Below are 26,707 nucleotides of genomic sequence, written 5' to 3'. Positions count from 1 at the left end.
TCAGTAGATAAACACATATTTCTTCTGTATGGACTTGGGTATCAGACTGAGGCAGAGGCTATACTGTCTCTGCCAACAACAAGCCGTACAACCTTGGCCAAGACTTAACCTGTTGAAGCTTTGATTTCTTTCCCTTTAAAATATGAAAATCTGTCTCAGAGGGTCATTGTCAGGATTACTATTGCCGTCTTACATTTATTTAGGGCTTTGCAATTTGCAAAGAGCCATATATATATTACCCCATTTAATCTTCTAATGGCCCCATCAAATAGGTTGTAGGGAGTGAAGAAGCTGAGACTCAGAAGTTAAGCAGCTCACGGTTGCTGGGGGATTGATCTGGGACTTGGCCTTTTTTTTTTTTTTTTCCCTGAATCCAGCATATCTTAATAGTATCATAGGAGGTGTGTGTGAGGAGCCTTGGACTCCTCGGCTGTGGCATCAATAAGGAAATGAAAGCAGGGGAAGATCTCAGAGTGTCTGAGCAAAGGCTCAGAAGGTTGAATTGGGAAAGTTGGTGTGTGTGACAGTGAGGGGTCACTCTGTCAGCCAAGAGAGATGGATGCCCGGGTGTGAGGGGGAGGGAGAAGGAGTTTTGGTTCTGGAAGATAGATGTAGACTCCTCCTGTGCCTGGGATCTGCCTTCAGATCTGTCTGTGTTTGAGAGATCTGTCTTCGGATCTGTCTATGTGATTATCAACTGCCACTATCCCCAGGGCTCTGGTTCCTCTTCAGAAGAGAAATTGCCGGAAGAGAAGGAATGGGTAGAGGTTCAGATGCCTGTTTATAATCTAAGCTTGGGAGAGGAAGAGAAGGTGGAGGAGCCTGTCCTGAAGCTCACCACTGAGGACTCTGAATCTCATCCTGGGCCCACTGACCAGGCCCTTAAGGACAAGAAGGTAAAAGTTCCAGTGCTGGGGAGAGATTGATGATGGTGGAGGGAATGGTGTGAGGTGGTGTGGGAGGGGTGGTGACCAAGGGCCAAACCAGTTCCCCTCCACAGATGGCAGGGGAAGGATGGGGTATCACCCAGCTCTTATTTCTCATTCCCTAGTCACCTTTTCTAACCTCTCAGTTGGACAGACATCTTTCTGAAAGTGGGGGTCATTTCTCTCTGCTCTTGATTTCGTAAATCAGCCTGAGTGGGTGCTTGAGTTGGTCCTCATGATCTCTTTCATCCTTTCTCCCCTCTCTTTCTCAATTCTCAGATGGTCCTCATAAGCCTACTGTGCTCCTCTCTGACATCAGAAGCTGCAGCTGACATGACCTCGGGTACTCTCTTTGAAGTCTGTAGTGAACTTGCACCTTTGGAGCCTGAATTCATCCTTAAGGTACTGTGGTGTGAAGGAGTGGTTGGATGGGAACTGGAAGCTGGGAGGCAGGAACTGTGGCCATGGTGTGGGAGGGGAATGGTGGCCAGCTTTGTGGGAAGGGAGTAGGATCTCTGGGTGAGTCTGAGGGCTAGTCCCTGAGGTTCTTTGAGGAGTGGGGGGAAGATGAGATTGGGAAAGAGTATACTAGGGCTCATTTGTTTAGTAACTACACAGGCTAAGTACTCAAAACTAGGCCTTGAAGATCATGAAACTTGGATCTGGCTTTTAAGGAGCTTATGATATTATTAGGGAAGCAGAACATTCCCAAGTATTACATAAATGCAAATGGAGTAGTAGGCAGTGAATGTTTCAGAAGAAGAGAAACAGGGGAGGAGGGATGTTTTCTATGACCAGGTTGAGCACGGATTGACTGGGGGACAGGGTGGCCTGAAAATTACCCTGGGTAATTTTCAATGGCCCTTGGTGGTGGGAAGCCCTCTAAGTACCTGGTTGACTTGGAAGGTGATCAGTAGACTCAGAAGAAGCCATGCTGCAAAGGTGGATAAGGGCTAGAGTATGGAGGATGTAGCCTTCCAAGCCAGCAGGCTTGGGCTTTCTGTTTTATAGACATTGTGAAGTGTTCAGAAAAGGTTTTATGCAGGTGGATTAAGCAAGTGAGTTTGTTTGGAGCATGATGCTTTGGAACAAGTGGCTGAGATGCCAGCTCTCCCCACTCTGTGCCTCAGGCAGCTCTGTACGCCAGGCAGCAGCTGAACATCCGGACTGTGGCCAACAAAGTGTTGGCCATTGCTGCCTTCTTGCCGGTCTGCCGCCCCCACCTGCGACGCTATTTCTGTGCCATTGTCCAGCTGCCTTCTGATTGGATCCAGGTAGCCAAGTTCTACCAGGTATGTTCCCTGAGCTTTGGCTCTCACTGGTTCCCTCTCCCTTGCTTATCACATCCCTGCGGAAAATTCTCATCTAGTTCCACCTCCCCTCAGTTGTCCTCAGCTTTGCTTCCCAGATAGGACAGCTTCTCCCTGGATTGTGCTGGGTTGCCCAATAGAGAGAATATGACTGAGAAGAGATGGATCACAGTGGGAGAAAAATTGGTCTTATTCTGGACCTCGTGTTTACGATGCAGGAGATGAGAATCAGAGAAGTCTGCCAACTGGCCAGGACTGTAGAAATGATCACTCTAGAGCTGGGGCTGGAAGCCATCTTCTTCTTCTGTGCCCTCATTTATCCCTGTGAAGTGGTCTTGCCTTGTTGTAGAGGGTTGATCTGTGTCTCACTCCTGAGGGTCTTTCCTCTCTCACTGACAGAACCTGGCTGGAGGAGAGGAGGACAAGCTGGTGCCCCTGCCTGCCTGCCTGCGTGCTGCTATGACTGACAAATTTGCCCAGTTTGATGAGTACCAGCTGGCTAAGTACAACCCTCGGAAGCACCGGGCCAAGAGTCGCCCCCGCCCGCCTCCCCGGCCCCCAGTCAGTCCCTGCTCAGTCTGATCATTCACAGCCTAGGCCCCTTCTCTCTGGAAAAGGGGGGGTGGGCAGGAGGTCCAAGGAACCTGCTGACCCTGGGGGATCCCACACTAAGCCTCTGACATGTTCCTACCATATTAAAGGAATCAGAGAAAGGCAGAGGGAAGGGCTGAGTAGAGCTCAGGGGGCAGACAGGGCAGGGCTGTCTTGGCTGGCTTCCTTTTTGGCAGAGATGGACCTTTGGAACCATTGGAATGGATCTCTCCAAGGATGGGTTCCATTTCCCATTTTGAAATCGCTTCTCCTATCCCTACAGAAGACCGGGCGCCCATTTTCTGAGACACAAAAATACTGGCCGAGGTACCTGAGGCCTCTTAAAGATGAGCAGAAGAAGGTGAGTGCCTTGTTCTGGGGTTCCACATGTGCATGTAAAACCTTTTCTCAGCTAATATTTAGAAATGGAATTCTGTTTGGTTTAGAAATACTCAAGATGTGGTAGGCATATTCCAATTTCCAACTTCCTGGGGAGTTCTCAGTTGTGATTGTAGGGTCAGGTTTGAGAGCACTGGGAAAGGCTCCTTTTATTTCCCATGTTGCTTCCCTTACTATTTATGGACTGGTGGCATGTACAGCTGGGTAAGTGAGCTAACAGTGTATGAAATATGGGCACATGGGTGGCTCAGTTGGTTAAGCATCTGACTCTTGATTTTGACTCAGTTCATGATCGCGGGGTCATGGGATTGAGCCCTGCATGTTGGGCTTCTCACATATCAGGGAATCTTCTTGAGGTTCTCTCTCTCCACCCCCCACCATTCTCTCCCAAAGAAAGAAAGAAAGAAAGTATGAAACTTATAAAGTATATACTTTATAAAGTATAAAACTTCTGCAGGAAGTTTTAAAACCAAACCAAGCATTTTTGCATTTAATGACAAATAAAGCACTGCACTTTGTGGTTAAAAGCATAGAATCAGGAATTAGACCTAGGTTTGAATCCCCCCACCAGCACCACTCGCTGGTTATGCAAACTTTGCCAAATGACTTACCCTGTCTTACCTCTGTTTCCTCAGATATAAAATAGGGATAATAGCAGTGCCTCATTGGGTACTTCATTGGGTTCTTGTGAGGATTAAATCAGTCACTGAATTTAAAGTATTTCTTTTTTTTTTTTAAGATTTTATTTATTTTGGGGTTCCTGGATGGCTGGGTGGGTTGAGCCTCTGCCTTCAGCTTGGGTCATGGTCTCAAGGTCCCGAAATTGAGCCCCACATTGGGTTCTCTGCTCAGCAGGAGCCTGCTTCCTTCTCTCTCTCTCTGCTTGCCTCTCTGGCTACTTGTGATCTCTCTCTGTCAAATAAATGAATAAAATCTTTAAAAAAAGATTTTATTTATTTTGTGTGTGTGTGTGAGAGAGAGGTATTGAGAGAGAGACAGAGACAGAGACAGAGTACAAGTTGGGGACAGCAAGAGCTGCTGAGCAGGGAGCCTGATATGGGACTTAATCCTAGGACCCCAGGATCATGACTTGAGTCACCCAGGCACCCTGAATTTAAAATATTTCTCACAATACCTGGCACTGAGTAAGTGTTAGCTATCACCAACATCATCATCATTAAAATAGATTATTGGGAAAATATTATGGTGATTATTATAAGAGAAAACATTCTCAGTTGGTCAACTGATCTTTTCTCTTCATTCTAATAATATATCCCAATCTTAGCTCTTCTATTGTAGAAGACACCATAGAAAGGCAACTTTGTTCTGTTTTTCCACTCCCTGTGGCTTGTGTTTTCTAATGCCTCCATTTACCTCCTCCTCCAAGTCTCAGTGATTTAAATAAAAGCTGCTTTTTCCTTTCCCTCCCTCTGAGAAAGAGATGTTCTCTGTTCATTCCATCCCCATCTTGTTTTTCACAAGCCAGTTGTCCTGTGTTAACTATTGATAGTTCAATCTTGCGTACATGAAACACAGTGACCCCAAAGAGCTACAATGGTATGCTCACTGCAGAAGTTCTTGTTGCTGGTGACTTTTGCTGCCTCTTCCTACTCTTTGCCCAGATCTACATTGGGGGAAGAAATTACCTCGTAGGTTTAGGATGTCTGCAGTTCTTATTTCTGAAGCAAGTGACATGGTCATAGATTAAATGACTTCTGTGGGACTTGGGGGATATTTCCACAGTTTGAGGAGACCTACAGTGCAGTACCAGAGAAAAAGAAGCAGCCGAGGTTCACTCTCAAGAAGTTAGTGCAGCGACTGCACATCCGGGAGCCGGCTCAGCACGTCCAAGCCCTACTGGGCTACAGGTGAGAAGACACACCCTGAAAATACCATCCACATGGGTGACCCTGTGGCTTTTCAACCTCCATGGCCCTGTGCCTATAGTTCTGACCCCAGCCACATTAGTGGCAGGTGCAACTGACTAGCTTTGACTGACTGACTTTCTCTCTTCTGTGTTATTTTCTGCCGGCTTTGAAATGGTAAGATTTTCCTCTTCTGTTCCAGATATCCTTCCAGCCTACAAACGTTTTCTCGAAGTCGCCTTCCTGGGCCATGGGATTCTAGCAGAGCTGGGAAGCGGATGAAGCTCCCTCAGCCAGAAACCTGGGAGCGGGAGCTGAGCCTGCGAGGGAACAAAGCTTCTGTCTGGGAGGAGCTGATTGGTAGAGTAACCTTGACCATACAGTCCCATCCTCTTCCCCACTCACACCTCTACGTTTTGGACCCTGAGTTAACTTCTGTGGCATGATACAGTTATTCTCTTGCCTGGGGGTTGCATCACTGAAAGTGAGTGGGTTTGTGAGTTTTGCCATCGACCATGCCCAAGCGGACCAGTGGTGCCTGCTTTGACGGCACTGACTTCATAGGGAGGTCGTTATTCCAGATGTGGTTAGGTGATGCACAAGCCTTGATCAACACAGGACAAAGTGGTACCTTCTCTCTGATTTCACTTAGGTCATACTGGGTAAGTCATCTAATCAAGGTAGGATTGGCATATGGAGTATTGGAATCTCCGCAGGAACCCATATTTAGGACTTTGAGGTAATTTGCCCATACTGATAAAGAGAAAAAAAAAATTAAATCAGAAGGACCAAGTTATTTCAGTCTTCTGTTTGTCTCTTTTTGTTGCTGTTGTTAGTTTATTTTTAACTCTACAAGGCTCTTTCTAGTCTGTCTTAAGTTCTATTTCATCTTTGAAAATTTTAAGTTAGTATCTTTCTGTTGAAAGACATCTTGCTGTAGAATTTGTGACTGGGTTTTGGAGACTTCATATTTTGGGGCTTCAGAAGCCCGTCTTTTTTTTTTTTTTTTAAATCTATTTCTCTGCGAACTGCCATGTGCAGATTGTGCCCAGGGCAGCTCAAATTCTCAGCTGCTTATCTGTCATGGTTCTCACTGTGTGGTTGTCGCTGGGAGTATCGACATGAGAATCACATGGGCATTAAAACACATGCATACACACACACATGCCTGACAACCTCTTCCCCAATATTTGACACTTTGGGTGGAACAGGAGAAAGTTGCCTGGATGGCAGCCAGGATGTGTAGCTGATTCTGGTATGTCATCTGTTACTTCCTCTCTCTGCCCTTAAAAATTAAAACTGTGACATTTGTCTAGGCTCAGTCTAATGCCCATAGTCTAATCCTCTAGACTCCAGAGTTTTTTGATCATATATTGCAAAAAAACTTTTGTTTGACATCACAATATATGTATATATAATTTAAACAATTTTATATATGTACTAATGAATTATGTACTTGAGAGAATACATAAAATATATAAATCTAGATCTGAAAATGTGTATAAAAATATAAATATACTAATAAAATATAAGACAAAATGTAATTAGATATACAGACCCCTCCACCTGGGTGGCCCAGTGGGTTAGGCCTCTACCTTTGGCTTGGGTCATGAACTCAGGGTCCTGGGATGGAGCCCTGTTGGGCTCCCTGCTCAGCAGGGAGCCTGCTTCTCCCAACCCCCTGCCTGCCTCTCTGCCTAGTTGTGATTTCTCTTTCTGTCAAATAAATAAATAAAATCTTAAAAAAAAAAAAGAGATATACAGACCCCTCTTGGGAGACCACAAGGCTCATTAATAACTCAGTAACAGTTTTTCTTTTAAAGATTTTATTTATTTATGTGACAGAGAAAGAGAGAGCGCAAGCATGGGGAGCAGCAGGCAGAGGGAGAGAGAGAAGCAGACTCCCCATAGAGTAGGAGAAGCCCCATATGGGACTCGATCCCAGGATTCTGGGATCATGACCCGAGGCAAAGGCAGTCGCTTAACTGACTGAGCCACCCAGGTGCCCTCATTAGCAGTTTTTTTGAATGAAATCAGTGAACTTCTCAGTCTGAAGGATAAAGGTTAAATTTATTTTCTAGTATCATAAATATGATATTGGACTTAATTTCTTATTTAAATGATCTAGAAAGCCTCTCATACATAGCAACAGTTGAGAACAATTTATGAACTGACAAAGGATGTAATTGTTTATGAGTTCTCCCCCACCATTTGCATGGTGTGCACAACCTAATTCTTCTATACAGTTTGTGAATAGAATTATGACTCAAGAACCGCAGGACTTCCAGAAGGCTGGAAGCTTCTATCTTGTAATTCAAATGAGACTTAAATCACCTTAAAAAAAGACACCACCGGGGCGCCTGGGTGGCTCAGTGGGTTAAGCCTCTGCCTTCGGCTCAGGTCATGATCTCAGGGTCCTGGGATCAAGCCCCGCATCGGGCTCTCTTCTCAGCAGAGAGCCTGCTTCCTCCTCTCTCTCTGCTTGCCTCTCTGCCTACTTGTGATCTCTCTCTCTCTGTCAATAAATAAAATATTAAAAAAAAAAAAAAAGACACCACCACTCTCTTGACAGAAGCTGCTGCTAGTGCCTGGGAACGTGGCTGGGGGCTGACAGGCCATGTCTCTAAGGTGGTCCGAAAGCACCTCTGGGGGTACCCAAGAAAAATATCACACCTCAGACTTATGGTTTCCCTTGTCTAAAAGAAAGAAAGGAAAGGATTTTCCCAATATTTACCAAACAGATTGCGCCCCTGTGGTCACTCGGTCTGTGTGTAGTATGGTACATGGCACATATGAGAGTTCAGGTTTGTGGAGGAAGAATAGGGTTTCTCTAGTAGAAGGGCGTCCACAGAGCTCCTCACTCTCTTTTGGTTTCTGCATAATGACTTACCAAACTTATCTTTGAATTGTAAGTGGATTTAGAATTATTATTCAGTCTTAACCAAACTAACCATCTGAAGTAGACATAAGCCTTAAAGACGTTATTATCAAGAAACTATGACTTGAAAATGACACTAATATCACAGAACAAATGGACAATATGAAAGTAATAGGGGTGAAATTCTTTAGTGCAAATCTTCTTCACCTCTATTTCAATGAAAAATAACGACTATTTAATTAGATCTCACAAGAAGTTTGCCAGAAAACTTAAAAATTTCCAGGAAGATTATTTGAAATATGAATTTATATACATTATTATTAAAGGTGAACCTTACTTTAGCTTATGTTGTGCCTGGAAATATTAACCCGATGATTACACTACATGTATACAATTTATAAATAAATAAACTTACACTAGAAAATTTCATGTTTCACCACCTAAAATGTTTGGAAATCTTTACTCTAGATTAGAGAATATATTTTGCGTGGCTGGACCAGCAGACAAAGCAACAATAGGAGTTGTTTATTCAAACAGCTGTCTTGTAAACAATGTTATATAAATCTTGCACCACACTTTAGGCCAATCCTGTTTTCATCTTTCTAGATGTCTGAAACATTTTGAGTCGGGTAGATTGTATGTTAGTACCTCACTCTCTCCATTCTGCATTTTCTTTGTGGCCTCTGAACGTCTTACTCTGGTCTCTGACCTTCCTTATTCATCCTTTGTCTGCTTTCCTTACCCTGTGCCTGACTTTCCACAGACAATGGGAAGCTTCCCTTCATGGCCATGCTTCGGAATCTGTGCAACCTGCTGCGGGTTGGAATCAGTGCCCGCCACCACGAGCTTGTACTCCAGAGACTCCAGCATGAGGTATGTGGGGGGGCAGGGGGACTAGAGGTGGGTGCAGTGATGCTGCTGCTTCTTCCTCATGGCTGTGGAAGGTCCTGGCCACGAGCTATTTTATGTGGGCTATAAATAGGTATGGAGATATGGATAGGCTGGCAGAGACAGATCTGCTGTCTCTGCTGGCAGAGACAGTTCAAGTATAAGAACTTTCCTTGGATCACTGATTTACCAAGAAGAGGCACTTATATGATGTAACTGACTTCAGAGGGAGTCTGATATTAAAGAAATCAGCCTCCTTCCTTTACTTCTTCCCTCTTTTTTCTTTTTTTCTTCTTTTAAAGATTTTATTTGTCAGAGAGAGAAAGAGAGAGGGAAAACAAGCAGGGGCAGCAGCAGGCAGAAGGAGAAGCAGGCTCCTCATTGAGCAAGGAGCCTGATGCAGGACATGATCCTGGGTACGTGGGATCATGACCTGAGCCAAAAGCAGATGCTCAAGACTGAGCCACTCAGCCATCCCTCACTTCTTTCCTTCTTTTCATAGTCTACCTGACAGCTTTCTTTTTCTTTTATTCTTCTCCACTTTTTTCTGTATCTCTTCTGTAATATCCATTTTATCCTTCCTCATTTTCCCACAAATCTAAGACAGTGGTTATCTAGTACTCCTGGTCCCTGAGGACCCTGATTAATCCCACCCCCATTCTCCCTGATATGTTGCTCGTGACCCCTCCCTTGCTTTCCAGAATTCGGTGATCCACAGTCGGCAGTTCCCATTCAGATTCCTTAATGCCCATGATTCCATCAATAACCTTGAGGCTCGACTCAAAAGTAAAGGTATTATCTATCTTCCGAATCCTGTTTGTCTCCCGAGTCTGAGAGTAGATGAATTAGGAGCACTGGTATGTTTCAGCCTCTTGCCTTCCGGTCTCGGTATGTGGGGTGGGCAGAGTTCAGACACTTGCCAGCCCGAGGGTCAGGGCTTAGGGCAGGTATTGGTGGGAGGACAATAGGAGAGCACAGGCTGACTGACACTGACTCACTTACTTACCTGTTTACCACACAGCATTGCCACTCCCTTCCAATACAAAACTGATGTGTTCAATAATGACTAGAAATGCAAAAAAGAGCAAGAATTGGATGACCTATCGGAGGTATCCTTTCAACCCAAGTCGCCAGAACCTTCGGACAACAATGATGATACCCGTGATATATGAGCAGCTCAAGTGGGAAAAGCTGAAAATACAAAAGGCCAGGTATATGTGTGTGTGTGTGTGTGTGTGTGTGTGTGCGCGAGCGCCTGTGCATGCTATGCTCTCTGGGAGCAAAGGGTGGGCAACAAGAGGTACCATTACAGGGCTCGGGAGTCATCTGGGAACCCCAACTTTTATTCTGTGAAGATATGTTTGTCCCAGTGGCTCAGACTTGTCTGGTTCCAACTCTTTGCATGGCAAACCTTGGCTTTAATGTTGTCCTATGGAGAAATCATGAGAAAAAAACTATGTTGAGGCCTCCAATTTATTATCTGGGATTGTTTTATTGGTTTCTGGGGAGCTCTGTGAATCTGGGCAGCATTCTCCTTTCTCTGTCCTCTGCTCCTGTTCTGGTTCAGTTTCTTTTTCTTCTCCATGATATCTGTTTTCTCTCTCTCTCTTGTCCTGTCTTTATTTATTTATTTGTTTGTTAGTTTATACATGTAAAGATCATAACCACCGAGCAGGCTCAAAGTCAGACATAAAACCTGTTCTGTAAGGTTGTTGAAGTCCCGGCACTCTGCCCTTTAGATGCTTCAACAGGATCTTCATTCAAGACAAAGGCAGGGCTCATCTAACCTACTAGGGAATGCGTGGCTGAAGCCAGGGCAACTTAAAAGTCAAGTCTGGAGTCCAGTCCAAAAAACAAACATTCGCTGGCCATCTCAGTAGCCACAAGCCACACACAGCGAGTTGGAATTGAGATGTGCCAGATTTTGAGGACAGTATGAAAAAGGGTGTAAAATATCTCCTCTGTAACTTTTGTATTAATTTCATGTTAAAATGAACATAGTTTAATATGTTTAATCAAATGTCATATTGGGTTAATATCTCCGGTTTATTTTTACTTTCTTCCTACAGCTACTAAAAATTTTTAGTTACATGTGAAATTTAATTTTGTTTCATTAACTGTAACTTAATTCTATTGGATAGCACTGGTAGAGAATACTGAATTTTCTAGTTTAAAAACATTATTATAGGGGTACCCGGGTGGCTCAGTGGGTTAAGCCTCTGCCTTCAGCTCAGTTCTTGATCCCAGGGCACTGGGATGGAGCACCCCCCCCCCCATCGCATTGGGCTCTCTGCTCAGCAGGGGGCCTACCCCCCCCCCCCCCCCCGCCTCTGTCTGCCACTCGCCTACTTGTGATCTCTTTCTGGTCAAATAAATAGATAAAATGTTAAAAAAAATTATTATAAAAAAAGTTTTAAACATGCACACAAGTAATGAGAATATTATAATGGACTCTCATAAAACTGTTAGCCACATTCTGTAATTTATCTAGATTTTACCATAGTTCTTTTAGTGGTCCATTTCTTCTTTTTTCTGGGAAGGTGTTTTATGAACAAATGCCATATAATATAATTTTATTTCATCCTTTCCTATCTCCAGACATGTGTCTTTTAATACATTTTATTATGTAGTTAGAATGTCATTAATAAACCTAATAATTATAATAATTCCTTGGTATTATCTTTTATTATCTAGTCCATATTCAAATTTCCCAATCATCTCAAAATTATGATTTCACAATTTTATTCAAATCAGAATCCAAATAAGGCATACGCATTACATTTAACTATTAAGTCTCTTATATCTCTTTTAATATTTTCATTGTCTTCAGGCCATGGACTTACTATAGAAACTGGCTTCAGGGACCCTGCAGTGTGTCCCACTTTCTGGATTTGTCATCCTCCTCATGGTGTCTTCTAACTTTTTTCTCTTTTTCATGTGCTGAGGGTATTAACTCTAAAGGCTTACATAGATTTAAGATTCACTTTTTTTTCCTTGTAAGACTATTTCTCATAGGGGATTCTTTGTATCCTGTAAATGAGACCACCTTTTTTTTTTTTTTTTTTTTAACTGTTTTTTTTTTTTTTTAAGCCCTTATAATAAGATACAAGATCAGGGGACACCAAAGCTCTGGTGGTCCTACTCATAGTGATGCTACCCATGCCTTTGAGTGGTTATAGCCTGATTTCTTCTCTGTAAGTCGATGGTTCATGCTTTGGTAATCTTTGCCTGAACCCGTTGTTTCATTAGCCGCTCTAGAGTGGGAGTTTTCTATCATTCCCCATATTTATTAGCTGGAACTCTAAAAAGAACCTCTCCTATCAATTTAAACTATTCAGTTACCCTGAAGTAGAGATTCTACTAGAAAGGTGGGATGAATGGATGAATGTTTTCTTCTTTCCTCTTTAACTGCTGGTTTTCAGAATATGAGTTAGTATTTGTTCTTTAAAATACAATTAAAAGTATGTAGCAGTTAAATCTTGCCTCATGAAGTAGGTACGGATTTATGTGGGAAGTATGGCAAAGGATTTCAGAGAGTGGGTCTACAGATGACTCCCTTCTTCTGCCATGAGAAAGGTCAGTAGAGGCCCTTGGAATGGAAATGGGGAAGTTCTGCCCCAGTCTCCCCTGCCGGCAGTGGAGGCGAGCTGTGGCAGGGGCGGAAACACTCCTTGCTGGAGTGCCAAGTTCTTATCTTCCCATCTTCCTCAAAATGGCAAGTAGAGAAACCCCTGAGCCCTTCTGTTTGTGTCTTTTCTGTTGACAGATGGGGGAAGTATGATGGTGAAATGCTGGCTCGGTACCGGCAGGCCCTGGAGACAGCCGTGAACATCTCTGTGAAGCACAACCTGCCCCCGCTGCCTGGCCGCACCATCTTGGTCTATCTGACGGACATGGGGACGGAGGAGCTCTGTCGGAAGAGCAACTTGCAAGGGGTAAAAGAAAAAAAAAAAAAAGAGAGAGAGAGAAGAAAAAGAAAAAAATTAAAAGGTTGGGGGTTAGAAAAGGGGCTGGGGATCCTGAGAGGTATCCTGTTCCCAGACATGGTTTTCCCAAGGAAGTACTCAGACCGGAAATAAATGGCATGCATTTGCATCTCAGTATTGGACCCTGGTTCCTAGGGACAGTTCCTAGAATGTTGTCTAATGCCTGTTCCTGCATTATAATACTTCTGTTTTTCACATTTGGCTGGTACTTAATTCTCTCTAAATTTCTGTCACCAAAGTATGTCTCATTTTCATTTCCCTATATCCCAGTTTTCAATTTGGGCATGAATCCTGGTCCTTCTCCACCTTTCTCCCTGACCAGCTCTTCTTGAGAGCTGCTGAAGCTATCCCTTCCTAACTGGGGATTTTGTCCCTTTTCCCCAACCAGTGGAGTGTTTGACCTCCAGGGCTGGATGGGTAAAGGTAGGTTTCTAAATAAGGGAGCTGGGGAATCTGGCTGGCTTGGCTGGCTTAGTTGGTAGGGTATACAACTATGGATCTTAATGGTGGTGAGTTTGAGCCCTGTGTTAGACATGGAACTTACATTAAAAATGTGGGGGGTGGGGGGGGGTGGCCGTATCTCACTGTGATATTTGTCCAAGCAGCCCCCCATAAGCTATGTGCTGCTGCTGATTGGGATGATGATTGCACGGGCGGAGCAGGTGGATCTTTTATTCTGTGGAGGAGGCACTATGAGGACTGCTGTGCTTAAAGCAGAAGAAGGTATCCTGAAGACTGCCAGCATGCTCCAGGCTCAGGCCCAGGTCAGACACCCACCCCCACCAAGCAAAAATGCATGAATGGACACGGTCCTTGACACGGCCTGATAAATCAGGAAAGGCTTGGATATAGATAGTTCTGAAGACTTCCCAAGCAGAAAATGGTGTTTGTTGCTTACTGATGATCTCCCATGCCAACACGGAACATAAGACTCTTTTCTTCAGGATTTGGATGAAGAGGGTGAATGGTCCTTGCAGACTTTTGGGAAGTACCTGCTGTCCCTGGCTGCCCAAAGAGTCCCTGTGAGTCCCAGTCCCTGAGAAGCCCTCCCGCTCCTTCACTTTTCCCTCCACAACCGATGTCTCTAATTTCTCGAAGATTATCTTTCAAACTAAGTACGGTACCCACATCCACTCCCAGCTGGCTGTAGCACCCTATCCAGTGGTGTGTTGGTGAATGCTTAACACCCATCTCTCTGGAAAAAATTAGTCTTTGTTGATAGCATTTGCTAATTTCTATGGTGTAAATACTCCTATCACAGCTGATTTCAAGCTACCGACATGGTATCGGTGAGCAGAGTTGGGAAGTGATGCCCAGTAGTATAGCACTACATGGTATTTCTACAGTATAGATACAGTAGATGTAAATAAGACCAAGAGTAGATAATGGTAACATGTAGTAAAAGAATTAGGAAGTGATGAGTTTTGAGTATTTGTTGCCTTCATTTTTAATATAATTTAAGTTTATACAATTTAATGTTTAGTAGTGGCCATGTTTAACAACTGGCTCACAAAATTCTTAAAATTATTTTAAAATTTTGAAAAAAGATTTTACTTACTCATTATTCAGAGAGAGAGAGAGAGAGCACAAGCCGAATGGAGAGGTAGAGAGAGAAGGAGAAACAGATTCCCTGCTGAGCAGGACCCAGGACCCTGGATATCATGACCTGAGTCGGAGGCAGACAGTTAATGATCTGAGCCACCCAAGCACTTCTCTAAAAATTTATCGATCAGCTCTTGTGAGCCTGAATTAGCCAGCTCCAGCAGCCCTCCTCCCTTCCCCCCTTCTTCCTTATTCCATGTCAGGTTGTAGTGGCTTCCCCCAATCTCAGTGTTCTCTGGAGAAGCAATTTCCATTCCTGTCAGAGCTGTCCTAATCCCCTAATCCCCAGAAATCTTTTCTTTAGATATCCTGAGTTTATTAGCATTTCTTCTTCTGCCTCCTGATCCCAGCCCCTTCCTTTTCATCTTACAGGTGGACAGGGTCATCCTCTTTGGCAACACTATGTGTAACAGACTGGTAAATGAGGCCAAACAGCTTTTCTGGCAACATGTGAATTCCAAGTGCCTCTTCGTTTCTGTCCCCCTACAAAGGACATGTAACATGTAAGGATGCTCAAACTCCTTGTCCAGTGCCAGAAGATAGGTTCCCAGATTTCCTCTCTACCCCTACTGTAGTTTGGGACCCTCCCACTCACCAGGCACGTCCCTATCTCTGCCTAAGTACTAGAGCTTTCTCTGAAGTCTTCAGCCTGGCTCCATGCCCCAGCCTAGCACATAACCCTATTCAAAGTGCACAGCTGGGGTATCCATCCTAGAGAGCAGTGACTCTGTGCTCCTGGCACTGTTTCTGATGGCTAGTGACTGCTTCTTCCTTTGCCAGATTACCAGATTCGAATCCCAACAGCGTGACTCTCTCAGGCTACTCTGATGGGATACTGAAGTGAGTACTGAATGAGCACTGAAGGGGTTGGGGTTTTGTTAGAACATCTTTCCGAGATTACCTGGCTTCTACTCCCTTTACTTCTTTTTTTAAGCAATATAGAAGCTTATTGCTCTTCTGCAGCCATCCTGGTATAGTAGCAACAGTGTTAGAGGGGCTCAGTCACCTTTTACTGCTCCATCATCCTCAAATATTCTGCTTTCACCTCATGGCTCAAGACAGCTGCTCCAGCTCCAGCCCTCATCTTTGTGTTACATATAGGAGGCAGAAGGATAAAGGATGGGCAAGGTTGTACTGTTTGTTTTTAAGGGAACAACTCAAGAGTTGGTCATATTATTTCTATTCATTGTTTGTGGCCTCTTTTCATTCTTGATCCAGAGGAAATCTCATGCCAAGTTTATTTATAGAATCCAAATTTATAGAAATCTTTTTACTTTGTCTTTCTTTCCATGTTCTCTCACTTACTTGTTTTCTCCCCAACATTTTCCTTTATATGCCTCCACTGGCATCAACTGCTGTTAGGAGGACTCATGCCCATTCCTCCTTTTCCAGGTAGCTTTTATAGCTGATACAGAGCTGAAGAAGTTCTGGGATGGCCTTAATCTTTAACCTTAAATCTTCACCTTTACCAGCCCAATTGCTCCTGGCTCAAAGAAAGCCCGTGATAAACATGCATAGCACGAGGGCTAGAGCTGGGTTTCTTCTCTCTTCCTTTATCTGGGTGGTTCTGCATCCTGGTTATTTTAAGTCTACATTAACTGCTTATGGTTGTCTTCTTAAGGAGCTCTGGTTAATTAGGTGACCTTCCCTAGCTGTATCTTTGTCCCCTGCCCCCTTGGAAGATCTGATTCTGCCTCTGGTATTCACTCTTATTTATTTGGTCACATTTATGTCAGGTTCATTGCAGAGCGTGGAGCCTCCCGTCTTCTAGAACATGTGGGCCAAATGGACAAAATATTCAAGATTCCACCCCCCCCAGGAAAGACAGGGGACCTGTCTCTCCGGCCACTGGAAGAGAGCACTCTTCGCCACTTGGCTCTGATTTCCCAGCCTCGGTTGGTCTATGTTTCTATGCCTTTGTGAATTGGGAGAGGCAGTGGGCAGGTGGTTGCATTTCTGGATGTTGAGATGCTCCTGTTCTACTCACCAAGGTATGCTTCCTCTTTCCCAGGTAGGGATTCCTCTGCCAGAGGAAATTGTCACATTCTGAGCCAACTCTTCTCTCTACTGGGGAAGGGGGTCAGAGGGTGAGGCAGGCTCAGGTAGAGGGCTCAGGAGAAGAGGCTCTGGCTTTCTCATCACAGCTCGGCCAAATAGTAGCTTGAATCTTGGGCTACTTGTTTTTTTTCATTTCTTGATGCTTTAGCTTTTTGATTAGTAAAAGGGAGATAATGATTGTGCTTTCTTCACCGTGTTGTCACGAGCACACGGTAGGTGAATAGTAAGTGTCTAATGATCAGCTGACCAAGGAGGGTGTGTGAGAAATGGCAAGTAGGGTTTATGTTCCAGGGCTCTGAGGCCTACTGCACACCCCACCCCCTCCGCTGCTGCTGTCCATCAGACCTTATTTGTGCCAGCTTGTGCATTAGGGTGAGCCTAGCTAGACTGAGCCTAGGCCTCTGCTTACCCTCAGATGGTGCAGCATCCGGCTTTTCATTTCCTCCACTTTCCGGGACATGCATGGAGAGCGGGACCTGCTGCTACGGTCCATACTGCCAGCTCTGCAAGCCCGAGCAGCACCCCACCACATCAGCCTTCATGCCATCGACCTGCGCTGGGGCATCACGGAGGAAGAGACCCGTAGGAACAGGTGAGGGGGCCACAGGGAAGGGGAGCCAGGTCAGGGGTGAGGGGCTTGTGTGGTAGAACTGACGTGGGTAGGGTGGAGGTTGCAAGGAGGGCTGAGTCTTAGGGCAGGGGGAGCTCTTTGGATGCTAACAAGAGCAGCTTGCCTTGGCTTTGAGCCATGGTCCTGTCTTCCTATTTGTACCTGTATTCCCTGATCTGGTGCTTCCATAACCATGTCTGCAGACAACTGGAAGTGTGTCTGGGAGAGGTGGAGAATTCGCAGCTATTTGTGGGGATTCTGGGCTCTCGCTATGGCTACGTTCCTCCCAACTACAACCTCCCTGACCATCCTCACTTCCGCTGGGTAAGGCAGACAGCGGGGCTGGAGCAGGGTCTGGGGAGGAAATGGAGTTTGGGCAGGGGTGGAGAGAAACCCCAGGGTGTCAGGAACCTTGGGACTATGGCCAGGTATCTCCTTGAGAGTTGAAGTGAATCCCAGGCAGAAGACTTCACAAGTGGCCAAGTCCTAGATGAGGGGATTCCTTTGAGAAGTATCTTTCAGTTGGCCAAGGGATGTGAGAGGTAAGAGGGAAGGTCTGTCCAGGTTTTGCTATCAGAGTTGGGTTCTGATGTCCCTTTTGTCATTTACAGACTGTGTGAGTTTGTGGGACATGGCTTATCCTAATCCAACCTCCACTTCCCCATATATTAAAGAGGACTACTGGTGTCTATACTGCAGAGTTACTTTGAGAATTAGAAATCTGTTTTTTAAAAATGCTCAACACCTGACAGGCATTCAGTAAATGTTAGCTAGTCACTGTGTTTTATTGGCTTGTATCTGGCGGGAGGGAAGGAGGAACATTACTGAGATGCTGGAGCCCTGGGATCTTGGCAGGTCTCGGGGGATGGGTTAGTGTGACCTGGGACTGAAACCACCTGTCTTCTGCCCTCTCCCCTCAGGCCCAGCGGTACCCTCCAGGCCGCTCTGTGACAGAGATGGAGGTGATGCAGTTCCTGGACCGGGGCCTGCGCCTGCAGCCCTCTGCCCCGGCTCTCATCTACTTCCGGGATGCCAACTTCCTAAGGTACCTGCTGTTGTGTCTGGGGCTCAGCTCAGTGGCCATGTCTTCTCTCCCTGGCATTCAGAGTATAGGACGGGGGAGGCTGGAAAAGCGCATGGGGCTCGGATAGCTGGCCTCACAGCACCACATTAGCCTTGCCTCTGAAGCCAGGAGATTTCTGTTGGTTCCGTTATCAAAGGAACGAGACTAAGACAAAGTGAAAGTTATGCAAAGCCTTATTCTATGCCAAGCATTAGAAGGTAGACTGACTGGCCAGGGGAACGAGGCTGAGACAAAGTGAAAATTATGTAAAGTTTTATTCTATGTCAAGCATTAGAAGTCAGACTGACCAGCCAGGGCCTCCTCTGAAGAGAGTGAACACCCCTTGGTCTTACAGGCTAGTTTTATAGGGCACAACTGCAGACATCTACATATGTGGCTTTGGCTGACTGGATGTCTCCTACCTGTGTGTTTTAGTAATGGTTACCTGGAACTGATACTAGTAACTGCTGAAGCATTTATTAAACAACAAAATGGCTACCTAGGCAACATGGAGTCACTATGGCTAAGTAGGCCCAGGCAGGCCATAGGGGTTTAACAGGTTTTAACGTGGAATTGGCCCCAACAATCTCCACTTGGGGAGTTTCAGGGAACCACAGCCAGGTCTGATGGTTGGAGGTGAAGAGAGGCTGGGGTCTGAGTGTAGACCACTCTTGGGGTCTCTTTGGGGGTCAGCTCTGTACCAGATACATGGAAACCTGACTTTACTTCTGAGTCTGAAGAGGCTGCACATCGGATCTCAGAACTGAAAAGCTTCCTGAGCAGACGGGAAGGGCTTACCTGTCGCAGGTGAGCTGGGGGAGGTAGAGAGCCCCTGCAGGGAGAGATATGGGGAGGGGAACCAGGCCCTGTCTAACTCTGCTTGTGCTCGCTTTGCCCACAGTTACCCTTGTGAGTGGGGGGGTGTGGCAGCTGGCCGACCCTATGCTGGGGGGCTGGAAGAGTTTGGGCAGCTGGTTCTGCAGGACCTGTGGAATATGATCCAGAAGCTTTACATACAGGTGAGCAGGGGCACCTATGGCCAGGTGAGTGGACAAGGGAGTGGTCTGGGTAGTTCTGGATGGGAAGTAACTCGGTGGGGCTCTGTGAGTTTTCAGGCCTGGGGGTTCTAGGGCCATAGAAATATTGTCATTTATTGGCCCATGTGCCCTCAGCCTAGGGCCCAGCTGGAACAGCCAGTCTCCGTCCCAGATGATGACTTGGTCCAGGCCACCTTCCAGCAGCTGCAGAGCCCACCGAGTCCAGCCCGACCGCACCTTCTTCGGGACACAGTGAAGCAGCTAATGCTTCACCGAGAGAAGCTGAGTCTGGTGACTGGGCAGTCAGGACAGGGCAAGACGGCCTTCCTGGTACATAGTCTCAGAGCCCTGGGCAGGAGGAAAGGGGTGCTGTGTGGGCAAAGGAAGTGGGCCACAGGGAGTTGTGCGTGGAAAACATAACCATGTTTTCTCTTTGCTTTCCATGCAGGCATCTCTTGTGTCAGCCCTGCAGGCTCCCAGTGGGGCCAAGGTGGTCCCCTTAGTCTTCTTCCACTTTTCAGGGGCCCGCCCAGACCAGGGTCTTGCCCTCACCCTGCTCAGACGCCTCTGTGCCTATCTGCATAGCCAACTGCAAAAGCCAAGCAGCCTCCCCACCACCTACCGGTGTGTATCCCCCATTAGCCCAGCCTCTTGATGCCATATGACACTACCAGTATGTCTTCCTCTCCTGCTGACCCTAGTCCTTACCCTGCACACACAGGGGCCTAGTATGGGAGCTCCAGCAGAGGCTGCTGCCTGAGTATGCTCAGTCCCTGAAAAGTGGCCAAGCCCTGGTGCTGATCATCGATGGGGCTGACAGGCTGGTGGGTCAGCATGGGCAGCCAGTCTCAGACTGGATCCCAAAGACCCTTCCCCCGGTGAGTGTGAGAAGGAAGTGGGGTGGGATGCAGTAGTGGGGAAGGGAGCTCTCCAACATTGTCCTGTTCTTTTTCTTTCCACCTCCTTTCCCTTTTGCCCAAATATCACAGAGGGTGCACCTGGTACTGAGCGTGTCTACTGATGCGGTCCTGGTGGAGACCCTTGAGCAGAGCCAAGGTGCCCATGTGGTGGCCCTGGGGCCCCTGGAGCCATCTGCCCGGGCCCGGCTGGTGAGAGAAGAGCTGGCTCTGTACGGGAAACGGCTGGAGGAGTCACCTTTTAACAACCAGGTTGGATGTAGGCCAGGGGTGGTGGGGGTGAGGACCCCGTGCAGCCTGCTCCTTGGTTTCTGAAGGAGCTCTGTGCCAGTGGAAGCTGTCAATAACTGGGAATCCTTATAATACCAGCCAGCCTTTTCCCCCTGGTGAATGGCCTCCCGGGGCCTGTCCTGATGAGGGAAGGAGTAAGGCTGTGGTTATTGGGTGCGCTAGGCTGAACCATTGGGGGCTTTCCGGAAAGAGGGTCTGGCATAGCACCGGAGGGCAGGGATGGCTGTGTTCTGAGGTGAGGCCATCAGGTGATGCCTGCTGGGGACTCTCAGAGGAGGCACAGCCCTGCTGTCTGCTCCCTGCACTGAGTCCCCTTTGTCTCGTCAGATGCGGCTGCTGCTGGTGAAGCGGGGGTCCTCTCTGCCGCTCTACCTGCGCTTGGTCACCGAACATCTGAGGCTCTACACGCTCTATGAGCAGGTTGGCTGGGGGCGTAAACCCTCACTGCTCATCTTTTCAGTCCTAATCCACTTCCCATTCTTTCATTTGGCTCCTTTCACCCCTGTCCCTCTACTTTTCCTGCCCTCATCCTGTGCCGCCTTGGGGTGGATCTCCCCCATGCTTTCTCTTTTTTTTCTCATCCTTTTCCACAGTTCCTCCTGCTGCCCACTCCCCTCCTTACAATGAAAGCTGCCTCTTCTCCTCCCCCCACTGTCTGAAGCCCAGTCTCCCTCTTCTCCCAGGTGTCTGAGAGACTCCGGACCCTGCCCTCCACTGTCCCGCTGCTGCTGCAGCACATCCTGGGCACCCTGGAGCAAGAACATGGCCCCGACATCCTTCCCCAAGCCTTGGCCACCCTTGAAGCCACATGTAGTGGTCAGTGGTTGGGGTTGCGTGGGAGACGGAATGCGCAGGGGTTAGATGGCATTGGCTCAGTTGGGGTCTCAGTGAGTGGTATGAGGAGGACCGGGTGCCATGGCATGGGTACACTCTGTGGTTTGGTGGGAGCTTCAGAGATCTGGGGTTTTTAGGTCTGACCGTGGACCAGTTGCATGGAGTGCTGAGTGCATGGCGGATACTTCCCAGGGGTGCTGAGAGCTGGGAAGAAGCAGTGGCTGCTGGCAACAGTGGGGACCCCTACCCCATGGGCCCATTTGTCTACCTCGTCCAGAGTCTGCGCAGGTACAGCTGCCCCTACTTGGACTCCCACCAATCTCCTGTGCCTTCCTGTCTTTGAGCCCGGGCCCCGTGTGAGCCTTTCTTCATTCCACCCTTCCCTGGATATAGCCCCTGACACCTGTCTCCCAGGCTCCAAATGGGCTGCTTCTTAATTTACCACTCTATGGGATGGGCACGGGAGCCCACAGCTATGCCAGGTGCTCACTGACAGACCTCCTCCCCTCCTCTCCTGCCCTCTCTCCCTCACATGAGAACAGTCTGCTAGGGGAGGGCCCTCTCGAGCGTGCTGGTGCCCGGCTCTGCCTCCCTGCCGGGCCCCTGAGGACAGCAGCTAAATGTCGATATGGGAAGAGACGGGGGCTGGAGAAGACAGCACACGTCCTCATCGCAGGTGATTTCGGCCTGAACTGGCCCAAACTGACCCCGGGAGACTGAGGGTGGGGCCGATGCCTGGAAGCCAGGACCACCCACTGGTGCTCCCATTCGGCTAGCGCCCTCACCTGCCACCCCAGTGGGTGGATGGCTTTTGCTGGGACCTGTGCCATGCAATCTTTGGAGCTGCTTCAGGACCGAGCTTGTCTCACTGTCTACTCTGACCCACACCTGCAGCTCAGCTCTGGAAGACCTGTGACCCTGATGCCTCAGGCACCTTCCGAAGTTGCCTTCCTGAGGCCCTGGCAGATCTGCCTTACCACCTGGTAAGTCTCCAGATCCCATAGGCACCTTCTCCCAGGCAACTGCTTTGACTATTCTGAGACCCACTCCCCCTTGACCACCACTACCGCCACCCCTCTCTACCTTTCTCCATCCAGTTTTCCTGCCCTCTTCCTCCATGTCCTTTGTCCCAGCTCCTAGGTCGAGGTCCTGGCTGCACAGAATCTAAAACTAGATTCTTCCTTCTCACCTGCCTCTTCACATCCTAACGAGTCCCATCCAATCTTCCCAGCTCCAGAGCGGGAACCGTGGCCTTCTTGCAAAATTCCTCACCAATCTCCATGTGGTGGCTGCACACCTGGAACTGGGTCTGGTTTCTCGGCTCCTGGAGGCCCATGCCCTCTACGGTAAGATAAGTCAGTGGCTTCTCTGAGATACGGGCCTCCTTGGTGTGTTCACAGGGGGTGTGCTGGGGGTGGGGGGCGGGAGGTATAATGCAAAGAACAGTTAAATTTCTATGCTAGGCCGAAAAGGCCAAGAGGGTAAGGAGGTGATTTTCAGGGGATCTTCTGCCCCGGTCTCTTAGACCAAAGGTTCTCAAACTTTATTTAACAGGCCTAAAATTACCTGGAAATGTTGTTCAAATTATAGATCTCTGGGTTCCTGGATTCTGGTTCCCTAGGTCCAGAGTGGGGCCTAAGGCTTTGTACTTTTAACGGGTCTTCCTGATGTAGGGCCAGAAGGCTTCAAGACTTAACATTTTGACACATCATATGACTATATTTGGTACTGGGGTTAATGGGGCTATGGGCTGGCTCCCCAGTGATGCTCCGCATCTTTCCCACAGCTTCCTCAGTCCCTGAAGATGAGCAAAGTCTTCCTGAGGCTGAGACTGCCATGTTTCACACGTTCCTGAGGCAGCAAGCTCCTGTCCTCAGCCAGTACCCCCTGCTCCTGCCCCAGCAGGCAGCCAACCAGCCCCTGGACTCACCTCTTTGCCACCAGGCCCCACAGCTTTTCCAGCGATGGCGCCCCCAGCACACGCTACGATGGCTTAATAAACCCCACACTGTGGAGGGCCAGCAGAAGTAAGGTCCATGGCCCCGGGTACTGGGAAGCCTATCAGAGAGCAAGCCACAGCCCTTTCTGAAACTAGAGAAGAAAGACAGACCAGAGTCACAAAGGAGGAGGGGACTCAGGCACAGGAATGCAAGTGTGAATTCCTGGCCCCTTCCTTCTCTGAAATCCTGGTTTCCTCCCTTTCTTCCCACTCTTTATCTAGCTCCAGCCTATCTCTGGCAGTTTCCTCATCCCCCACAGCGGTGGCCCTCTCCCCCAGTGGGCAAAGAGCTGCTGTTGGCACTGGTAACGGGATGGTTTACTTGTTGGACCTGAGAACCTGGAAGGTATGACACTCAAGGTGGGCAGAGTTTGCCTCTAGAAAAAGCCTCACAAACTGTCCTGAAGACCTCAGCAAGCCAGCCCCGTCTGTTATCACCCTGTTTGATTCAGCAACTTGCGTTTCCTTCACATAAAATCAAAGGCTTGGTATTAAATCAGTCACACCTGCCAAATATTTGCTGCATACCTTTCCATTCAGGGCTGTACTAAGGCTGTACTGTACTAAGCATCTCCAGGTACATACCTGTCTTTGCCTACCAAATGGCCATTTTGTTGAAAGAGAAGACATACAAGGTGGAAAGGAACCAAAACATAACTGAATAATATAGACAAGAGCTGAGTGAGTTGGATACCTCCGGGAGAACATGGGACAGGCAAGAGTACACATTCCAGTTGAGTAAAAGGCACAGGGGAGAATGTTTCCAGGAAACTTCTGGGAATGATTGCAGCAGAGGGTGCTTGAAGGAAGGTAACAGCAGATTAGGCTGAAGTGGGTCCCACAGCCATAGCAACTCCCTTTCTCTGCCTCCCACCCATATCAGCTCCCACTGCCATATATGTATATATGTGTGCATACATACACAAACCCCTCAGAATCTTCTGTGACTTGGGGATGCATATGGGGTTGGGCATAGGGGAGATGTGGCACCACTTGAACCGAGGCTTGGCCCACATCTGGAGTGGGGCCCAAAGCTCCTGATGTGGGGCCAGAGGGCCACCCTTTCTCTATCCCTTCTTGCCTTGGCCTCCTTTTTGGTTGGAGCTTGGAGTGGCTGGACACTGGGGGTCAGGGTAATGTTCTGAGCATGCTTCCCTGCTTGTTCTCATAGGAGGAGAAGTCTTTGGTGAGCGGCTGTGATGGGGTCTCCTCTTGCTCATTCCTCTCGGATGGTGCCCTCTTTCTTACTGCCTTTGATGGGCTTCTGGAGCTCTGGGACCTGCAACAAGGTTGTCGGTAAGGGACCCCTCCCCCATGTCTTGGAGTGAGAGTCTTCCCTGCTTGTCAGAAGCCCTCAGGGCAGGGGAAAGAGGAGGGAGGCCAGGGGCCCAGAAGCCTAACTTTGTCTCCCTGGGCTAGGGTGCTCCAGACCAGTGCTCACCAGTATCAAATCACTGGCTGCTGCCTAAGCCCAGACCGCCGGCTGCTGGCCACCGTGTGTCTAGGGGGATGCCTAAAGGTAATGACCAAGGGGCAGTGGTAGTCAAAGTGGCCCTAAATGCAAGTCATCCCCACAAGTTGTTCTCTTAGTGTGGCTTGGCCTGGGGGAGGCTTTTCCTGGTGCCTGGGGGAGGCTGAGGGCAGGGGGCTGGACAAGATGGCCTCTGGGCTTGAGAGGCTTAGGTATCTGTACTAGGCACCTAGTTTTCTCCCTTTCTTTCTCCTTCAGCTGTGGGACACAGTCCGTGGGCAGCTGGCCTTCCAGCACACGTGTCCCCGGCCTCTGAACTGCGTTGCTTTCCACCCAGAGGGGCAGGTGATGGCTGTGGGCAGCTGGGCTGGCAGCTTCAGCTTCTTCCATGTGGACGGGCTCAAAGCTGCCAAGGTGAGAATTCCTGCGAGGCTCTGGGGCAGGAAGGCCAAGAGGGCAGGAGTGGAAGATACGGGATTATGGACATCCACATTTTGTTTCACTTTGGGCTTGTTTTGAGGGCAGGTCCCCACATTTCTGTTTCTACTTCCTTGGGTAGGAACTGGGAGCCCCAGGAGCCTCTGTCCGTACCTTGGTGTTCAATGCGCCTGGGCGGGTTGTGGCTGTGGGTCGGCTGGACAGCACGGTAGAACTGTGGTCCTGGCATGAGGGGGCACGGCTAGCTGTCTTCCCGGCCCACCACGGCATTGTGGCTGCTGCCCTCTTCCTGCGCGCTGGGCGCCAGTTACTGACAGCCGGAGAGGATGGCAAGGTCAGGTGGCAGAGGCTGGTGGTGGGTTAGGAGGAGGGGGGAGGGCAGGGGTATTTGGGTGAGGGTGGAGCCTTTGTTGGGGACACTGTGGAGGGGCTTCGCTGGTGCAAGCTACAGGGAGAGGGATGCAGTGTATGCATGGGCTGCTTTCTGAGAAGAGAGGGGAGCCCTTGAGGGAGGAGGAGGACTTTAATGGGGGTGGCTCTTGCTCTAGGGGTAGAAGTGTTGTATCTTTAAGTCCTGTTCTTGGCCCTCAGGTTCAGGTGTGGTCTGGATCTCTGGGTCAGCCCCGGGGGTGCCTGGGTTCCCTTTCTCTCTCTCCTGCCCTCTCTGTGGCTCTCAGCCCAGATGGTGATCAGGTGGCCGTTGGGTACCGAGCAGATGGCATCAGGATCTACAAAATCGCTTCAGGTGCTGAAGAGAGAGGGGATGGGGTGTTTGAGCCTTTGGAAAGAACCTCCCCACCCTGAATTCCCTTTCCCAGTGTCTCACTCTGCTTTTTCCTCATACTCTAGGTTCCCAGGGGGCTCAGTGTCAGGCAGTAGATGTGGCAGTGTCTGCACTGGTCTGGCTAAGCCCTGAGGTGTTGGTGAGTGGTGCAGAAGATGGGTCCCTGCAAGGCTGGACTCTGAAAGGAGGTTCCCTTCAGTCCCTCTGGTTCTTATCCAGGTACCAGAAGCCCGTGTTGGGGCTGGCCACCTCCAAAGAACTCTTGGCTTCTGCCTCAGGTACTGCTGGGCATTGGGCAGCTTCCTTTCAAATATGCTTGTGCCTTCCCTCAATTTATATGTGTATGTGTATAGGAAACACACACACACGCACACATATAATTATCTTTAAAACTTTCAAAGTACTTGTAAATGCACTTCTCTTGCATCATCAATCTACACTGTTTCTTCTTGTTTTCTAACCCTGATTCTGGGACCTCTGTTAATTGCTGGAATCCTCTGAGTTTCTGCCCAGGGGTCTCAGACTTTGCTGTGTATGGGGATGGGTTTCCCTTAGGAGGAGGAGAGAGATGTTGAGGTGGAAATGCAGAATGGTCTTAGTCCTCTCCAGGTAGGAGACTTGGTCCAAGTGATAGTGGAAGAGGAGAAGAGGAGGGTCCGAGGTGTAGCACGGAGTTGGGGAGCTGAAGAGCCAGAGCTAGGAGTGCCTGGTGTTCCTGTCTTGTAACCTCATACAATGACTGACCCTTGTCACTCGGGTA

The 26,707-nt window shown here is 48.2% G+C and overlaps 1 protein-coding gene across 2 annotated transcripts in view; it reads left to right on the top strand.

Annotated features, from left to right (window-relative positions):
- TEP1 (telomerase associated protein 1) overlaps positions 1–26,707 on the top strand; it is a 57,128-nt gene that overhangs the window by 23,616 nt on the left and 6,805 nt on the right. For both annotated transcript variants that reach the window (XM_082736738.1, XM_082736737.1), the window contains exons 3-41: positions 714–896; positions 1,206–1,328; positions 2,057–2,218; positions 2,636–2,797; positions 3,111–3,188; positions 4,970–5,094; positions 5,294–5,451; positions 8,733–8,842; positions 9,559–9,649; positions 9,879–10,068; positions 12,624–12,792; positions 13,449–13,607; positions 13,788–13,865; positions 14,818–14,948; positions 15,226–15,285; positions 16,182–16,340; positions 16,919–17,095; positions 17,317–17,437; positions 18,034–18,158; positions 18,870–18,983; positions 19,078–19,195; positions 19,349–19,543; positions 19,662–19,837; positions 19,935–20,091; positions 20,203–20,382; positions 20,749–20,841; positions 21,105–21,237; positions 21,393–21,543; positions 21,798–21,931; positions 22,150–22,238; positions 22,487–22,601; positions 23,042–23,282; positions 23,477–23,600; positions 24,426–24,550; positions 24,674–24,773; positions 24,984–25,139; positions 25,285–25,497; positions 25,755–25,908; positions 26,013–26,225. In XM_082736738.1, coding sequence (XP_082592864.1) covers positions 714–896; positions 1,206–1,328; positions 2,057–2,218; positions 2,636–2,797; positions 3,111–3,188; positions 4,970–5,094; positions 5,294–5,451; positions 8,733–8,842; positions 9,559–9,649; positions 9,879–10,068; positions 12,624–12,792; positions 13,449–13,607; positions 13,788–13,865; positions 14,818–14,948; positions 15,226–15,285; positions 16,182–16,340; positions 16,919–17,095; positions 17,317–17,437; positions 18,034–18,158; positions 18,870–18,983; positions 19,078–19,195; positions 19,349–19,543; positions 19,662–19,837; positions 19,935–20,091; positions 20,203–20,382; positions 20,749–20,841; positions 21,105–21,237; positions 21,393–21,543; positions 21,798–21,931; positions 22,150–22,238; positions 22,487–22,601; positions 23,042–23,282; positions 23,477–23,600; positions 24,426–24,550; positions 24,674–24,773; positions 24,984–25,139; positions 25,285–25,497; positions 25,755–25,908; positions 26,013–26,225 — 5,542 coding nt within the window. The remainder of the gene's footprint in view (positions 1–713; positions 897–1,205; positions 1,329–2,056; positions 2,219–2,635; positions 2,798–3,110; positions 3,189–4,969; positions 5,095–5,293; positions 5,452–8,732; positions 8,843–9,558; positions 9,650–9,878; positions 10,069–12,623; positions 12,793–13,448; positions 13,608–13,787; positions 13,866–14,817; positions 14,949–15,225; positions 15,286–16,181; positions 16,341–16,918; positions 17,096–17,316; positions 17,438–18,033; positions 18,159–18,869; positions 18,984–19,077; positions 19,196–19,348; positions 19,544–19,661; positions 19,838–19,934; positions 20,092–20,202; positions 20,383–20,748; positions 20,842–21,104; positions 21,238–21,392; positions 21,544–21,797; positions 21,932–22,149; positions 22,239–22,486; positions 22,602–23,041; positions 23,283–23,476; positions 23,601–24,425; positions 24,551–24,673; positions 24,774–24,983; positions 25,140–25,284; positions 25,498–25,754; positions 25,909–26,012; positions 26,226–26,707) is intronic.

The sequence above is a fragment of the Mustela nivalis genome (assembly GCF_964662115.1).
Source record: "Mustela nivalis genome assembly, chromosome: 6".
In the NCBI taxonomy this organism is placed as follows: Eukaryota; Metazoa; Chordata; class Mammalia; order Carnivora; family Mustelidae; genus Mustela; species Mustela nivalis.
This window is presented reverse-complemented; position numbering and strand designations above follow the sequence as displayed.